The sequence below is a fragment of the Chrysochloris asiatica genome, unplaced genomic scaffold, assembly GCF_000296735.1.
Source record: "Chrysochloris asiatica unplaced genomic scaffold, ChrAsi1.0 scaffold00122, whole genome shotgun sequence".
Classification (NCBI taxonomy): Eukaryota; Metazoa; Chordata; class Mammalia; order Afrosoricida; family Chrysochloridae; genus Chrysochloris; species Chrysochloris asiatica.
The window spans coordinates 8377370-8383369 of NW_006408640.1; the positions used below are offsets into that span (position 1 = coordinate 8377370).

Consider the following 6000-nt stretch of genomic DNA (forward strand, 5'->3'; position numbering starts at 1 on the left):
GAACTAGTAACCTTGATTTGCGTGATAGTGTACATCTTTACTTTAAAATCTGGAATATATGTTGTTGTTTAAAAGAGACAACTGGAAATATACCAGAATTTGTATATTTAAAGCCAGACTGGCCTGCCACTTCTTTTCTGTTTGCAGCTCACCAGACTGCAAACAAGTAGCCAAAGAGTGACCAAGGCCACTGAAGGAGTCCTCCACAAGGGAGAAGGCCTCAGGATGTTTATTGAGAAGCTGCAGAGAGACATCACAGGTAGGGGGATTGGGTGTTAGCCACACCCCCTAACACTGTCAGAGGGGCTGACGCCAAAATGGCCTGGGGTCTGCAGCAACTATGTGTAGCGTGCCTAGCACCTGGGAGAGGGTGGGGGTATGGGTGCACTAAGACAGTGGCATCATTAGGGTAGGTGACACCTGTCATCCAGTGCAGTGACTTGTCACCATGCCAACCCTGTCACCCACCAAGGTGCGGGCAAGTGGACCACAGTGCCCATCACTGGGCAGAGAGGAGGGTCTCCACCTTGATCAATGGGAGAGTAGGGAAGAGCTTCGAGGAATCATGGGTCGGGGAAGGGGGTGCACCTTGGATGGCAGTAGCTCTTTTGTGGGGTTAGGGCTGGGCCGTTCTACCCACCATGGGTAGGCTGACTAGCTGCCAGCCCTAGAGGAGTGAAGTCAGGGGGTAAGGGGTGAAGGATGTGATACCACAGTGGGTTCCCTGTGACTGTGTCCAGTGTGGGGCCTGTGCAAATACTTGACTGAAAGAAAGATACATTCCCTTTCTTAATTAAGGTGAGTGCCAGACACTGCACTGGACTGCCTGAGCCAAAGGTCCGGGAGGGGGCTTAGTTTTGAGATCCTGAAAGGGCCTGGCCAGAGTCTTTTACTGTGAGTTTCTATTTGTTTTTAAATGCACATTTCCTTTTTTATGTGCTACTCTGGTAGCGTAGTAGTTACGAATCGGACTGCTATCCTTAGGGTTAGCAATTCGAAACTACCAGCTGCTCCATGGGAGAAAGATAAGACTTTCTGCTCCTGTAAAGATTTACAGCCTCGGAAACCCTGTACAGGGTCACTATGAGTCAGAACCGACTCCACGGCACATAACAACAATACTATACCTTATAGCTAGGGCCTGATTATCAACCCCATTAGGGTAAAATAGAAATGGTACCTTTCCATCCCTCTGCTCAGAATAGCTGCTACCAGTAGCTGGGGTATGAATTCAATGCCAAGATATAACCATGGTATTAGGATAATGTATTCAGTACTCAATTAGGATGTCTTATCTAATTTGCCTTTTAGCATGATATTTTCAGTCTTTCTGGTTGCCAGAAACATATTTTGGCTTTTCTGATTATAGTGTAAGACATAAAAAGAATAGAATCCAAGGCAAATCAGACATTACTGAACAAAGTTGAGGAAATTATTAAAACATAAAATATGTTAAATAAGAAGAGAAGTATCAAGTATTAGGCTCATTCGTGCAGTAAAAAACTTATTGAGCAATTTCTATATGCCAGGTGCAGGAAAATGCAGAGGTAAGGATGACGGATAGACCTACCTTTGTGGAGTTTATTGTGGGTATTGGGGAAGGTAAATATAAAATAATCCAGTAACTTTAAATCCAGAGTGTTTTGTTAGGAGATATCCAGCTTGTATTGGAATGTATGAGATGGCCCGACCTGGCCAGAAAGTCCAAGTCAGATAAAATAAACAGCAGACTCACTGAAAAAGGTTCTAGGTCTTTCCATTTAGTGCTGTCAACTTTTGAGAAAATAATATTGATGCATATACTATAATACTAAATCATATTTATACATTTTCTATATAGACATTATAGACAAAGCAACAGCTCTTAATCAGACCTTGGATGAAGATTTCCAGCAACCTTTTTCTATTCTTCAAAATATGCAAGAGAACATTACATCTTTGCTGGAAGCTATGCAGAAAAAGCATTTAATGCATTTATACCAAAACACCACCATTGAACTCAAGTAAGTTGCTCAGTATTATTCACGATATAACCAACTAGAGATAGGAGGGAGAAGAAAGCATAATGGAAGAAGATGAAAAACTCTTACTGGAAGAAGAGATATATTAAGATAAGAGAGAGACCCTGTGATCAAACAAATCAAGAGGTGGGTTCTAGCCTCATCTCATTCTGCTGTAACAAATGCCACAATTGGATGGCTTTAGTAAACAAATTTATTTCCTCACAGTTTACAATGCTAGACGTCCAAATTCAAAGCACTAGCTCTAAAGAAATGTCCTTGTCTTCTTTCAGCATGTATCTTTGGCATCAATCTTTCCTGAATCTAGGAGCTTCATGGCTCTCCTCAGGTCAAAAGGACGAACTCCACTCCCAACTCTTCTTTCTTAATGGTAGCAGGTTCTTTCTTGGCTCACATCTATCTAAAATAAAAGATGCTGCAGACCGCACCTCTGGGAAACTCCCTTACATTCGATCAGGGTTGTGATAGGATTAAGGGTATTGAAACCCTGGTGTGGAGCTGTGGGCTAATGTGCTGGACTGCAAAGTCGGTTTGAACCACAAAGTCAGCATTTCAAGCTCATCAGCTACTCCTTGGAAACCCTGCACAGGGTTGCTATGGGTTGGAACCAACTCAACAGCACTTAACAACATCAACACAATAGGGTACTCCTAAAAATATGTGGCACTCTGCGTTAATGCACTGGACTGCACAGTTGTTTGAACTGCAGGTCAGTGGTTCAAGCTCACTAGCCACTTCTCAGAAACTTTATACAAGGTCCCTTTGGACCAGAACTGACTCAACGGCACTTAACAACAACAAAAAAAATATGTAGAAACTTAGTTAAGTCATGATTCTCAGTGGTTTGGCTTTTATGTAATGATGTAATGTGGCAGTTAAGTAATGATTCCCCATGATGTAATCTAATGTAATAAACCAATAAGAGGGTTAAGGGTGGGTTGGTGTTCTTGTTAAGTGCTGTCAAGTCCGTTGAGACCCTATATTGGGTTTCCAAGGAGTGGCTGGTGAGCTGGAACCACTGACCTTGTTGTTCAAACCACTTTGCAGTCCAGTGCTTATCCTACAATTCCACACCAGAGCATGCTCCAAATAAAACAGCAGTGTAATCAACACCAATATCCCAATCTTTTTGTCATTATGTATTTGTTATTGTTGTTGTTTTTCTGTGATTCTGGAATGACAGTGCCATCTAGAATGGCACTAGAACCTCACGATTACTGTCTTTAGTATAGATTGAGTGCAATGCAATCAACTCTCACAGAAGATAAACTACAGTCTGTGGCTGACCATGCAGTCCACCAACCTCCTATCAGCTGATAGTGCTGTGGTGATTTACTTGTGTTTCAGATACCATCAGGTTCACCCATAATGAAGAAGTTTCAGTGGAACTTCCATATATAAGACAGCATGGAAGAAAAATCTGACAATATACTTTGAAAAATTAGCCAATGAAAACCTTATTGATCACAATAGAACATGTCATTTGTAACTCAACTGCTGGGGGAATTTTGGTCATTAGAGAAAGTGGAAATTTATGGCTAAATTTAAGGTGAAGGGAGAAAGTAAGCAAAGGGTCAGGATCACAGAAACATGGGTTATAATCCAGTACAGGTGTATAGACATCATGTAAAATAACTCTAGAAGAGAAGGGCAAGTGTTCAGGTGAAAAGGTTGTACAGAAGTCAGGTAGTGGTAGTGTGCTATGCAGTTGATTCTGACTCATAATGAGCCTGCATAGGGTTTCCCAGGCTGTAAATCTTTATGGGAGTAGAAAGCCTAATCTTTTTCCTTCTGAGCAGCTGGTAGACTTGAACTGCTGACCTTCCATGTAGCAGCCCAACCTGTAACCCATTATGTTACCAGGGCTCATGTAGAAGTCAGGAGCAGTGGGTAATTATCATCCTAACTCATGTTTGTGAACATTAGCACTGAGGTCCTGGGACCACCTTAAGTGGGCCTTAGTTATGCCCCTCTGTGTACACTGCCCTGCAAGTCTTGCTCTAACCCATCTAGTCTAGAGCTGACCTAGCACATACCCAAATCCCAGGCTTCCAGGAAGAAAGCAGGTGTTCAGCATGGAGCACATTGTTTGCACAAACAATAGCCACACTTGTCAGTTAGGGAAACCTGGAAGCTTCCTGAATTTCAAGCTCACAGATGCCTGCAAGGTCAACCTTGCATGCAGGTCCATCTGAGGGTGGCATGCAGGTCTGCTGTGTTGACCCTTCGTTGTACACCATGGGGGTCATTGTTTCCCATCTGTCTTCCACAGTGTGCTCCCAGAACTATGTAAAAATATTTTATTTTAAAAAATATGTTCTGTGGTCGGAAAATTCTGTGTCTTCTAAATTCAGAAAATTCAGTGTCTCCTAAGGAAAAATCCTCTTTATGCTAGTCTTCTTAGAGATTTTTAAATGGATCTCCAAGAGGGACCTGAAGCAAAGCTAAGCTTGTTTTATTGAGGAACATTTTCTCATGGAATTCAACAGCCATGGAGAAATGCCCTTTGAGAAACACTGGTTTACTATATTAATTGAGTTAATTTTACTGGAGGAAGTTAAAAATATATATGAATCTTTTAAGAATATTTTAAAAAGCTGAATCTGTTTTTAATAAAGTCATTAATGACTGTCATTTCATTTGGTTGCAGTTTAGGTAGTAACATCATTTCATAGGCAAAGATTTCACCTCTAAAAATTTATTAGATCTCTTTTTTATTATTATTGTGAATACCCTATGGGATAGTTCAAGTCTGTTGGGTAGGTTAAGTCTGATAGGGTCACTATGAGTCAGAATCAACCTGATGGTGGTGGGTTTTATTGGTATATATCCATTTCCAAATATTTTCATAGCCCCAAACAAAATCTCAGTACCCTTTAAGGAATTTCTTTCCCATTCCAACCCCTGAAAACTACTAATAAATGTTTCTCTCTATGTCTTTCCATATATGTGAGATCATACAATATTTGTCCTCCTATGTCAGACTTATTTCACTCAGAATAATGTGTTAAAAGTTCATCCGTGACCTAGCATGCATCAGAACTTCCTTTCTATTTATGATTGACTAATATTCCATTGCGGGAGAAAGATGAGGCTTTCTGCTTCTGTAAAGATTTACAGCCTTGGAAACCCTGTACAGGGTCGCTATGAGTCGGAACCGACTCCACGGCATATCACAACACAACAACAAAATATTCCATTGCATGTATATATACTACATTATGTTCTTCCATTTATCTGTTCATGAACGTTGGGTTGTTTCCATCTTGTGTCTACTGTGAATAATGAGGTGTCTGTTTTCACGTTTTGGGGGCATATGCCTAGAGGTGGAATTTAGATGAGTGCAAGGTTGTAGCATAATTACATGTTCAATTTTTTTGAGGAACTACCAGAGTGCTTCCTTTAGTGTTTTCTACTTTACATTCATTTACTTTAGATACATTGCAGACATACCAGCAATACATGGAGGTTTGAACTTCTTCACCCACCTTGTTTTCTGACAATAGTTAGCTTAGTGAGTAGGATGTGATATCTCCTTGTGGTTTTGATTTGCCTTGCCCAAATCAGCACTGGACTGAGAACCACAAGGTCTGCAGTTCAAATCCACCAACTGCTCCTGCAAAAACCTATACAGGGTCACTATGAGTCAGAACCAACTGCAGAACAACTACAACAATATTGCTTATAAAATCTTTTGATGAACACAAGTTTTTAATTTTGATAAATTTAAATTAAAAAAAAATTTTGTTGCTGATGCTTTTGGTGTCATATCTAAGAAACCATTGTCAAAAACTAGGTCCCGGTTCCGGTTTGCCAGCGTGGCGAGACGGTGCTCGTGAGTAGGGGCTCTGGGATCGGGAAAGGGAAGCTGGAGAATTGAGCCTCCCAAGTGGGAATTCACAGTCACACGGCCCTCGTAAAGCTTAGTGCGCCAGAGGCTTAGACCCGTTTCATTGAGAAATCACTGTGCAAGGAATTA

At 41.1% G+C, this 6000-nt stretch overlaps 1 protein-coding gene across 1 annotated transcript in view; it reads left to right on the forward strand.

The window, feature by feature from the left end:
* Nucleotides 1-6000, forward strand: part of LAMA1 (laminin, alpha 1) — a 217941-nt gene that overhangs the window by 150313 nt on the left and 61628 nt on the right. Inside the window, exons 35-36 of the mRNA XM_006868714.1 lie at nt 148-259; nt 1841-2003. Of these exons, the coding sequence (XP_006868776.1) occupies nt 148-259; nt 1841-2003 (275 nt within the window). The remainder of the gene's footprint in view (nt 1-147; nt 260-1840; nt 2004-6000) is intronic.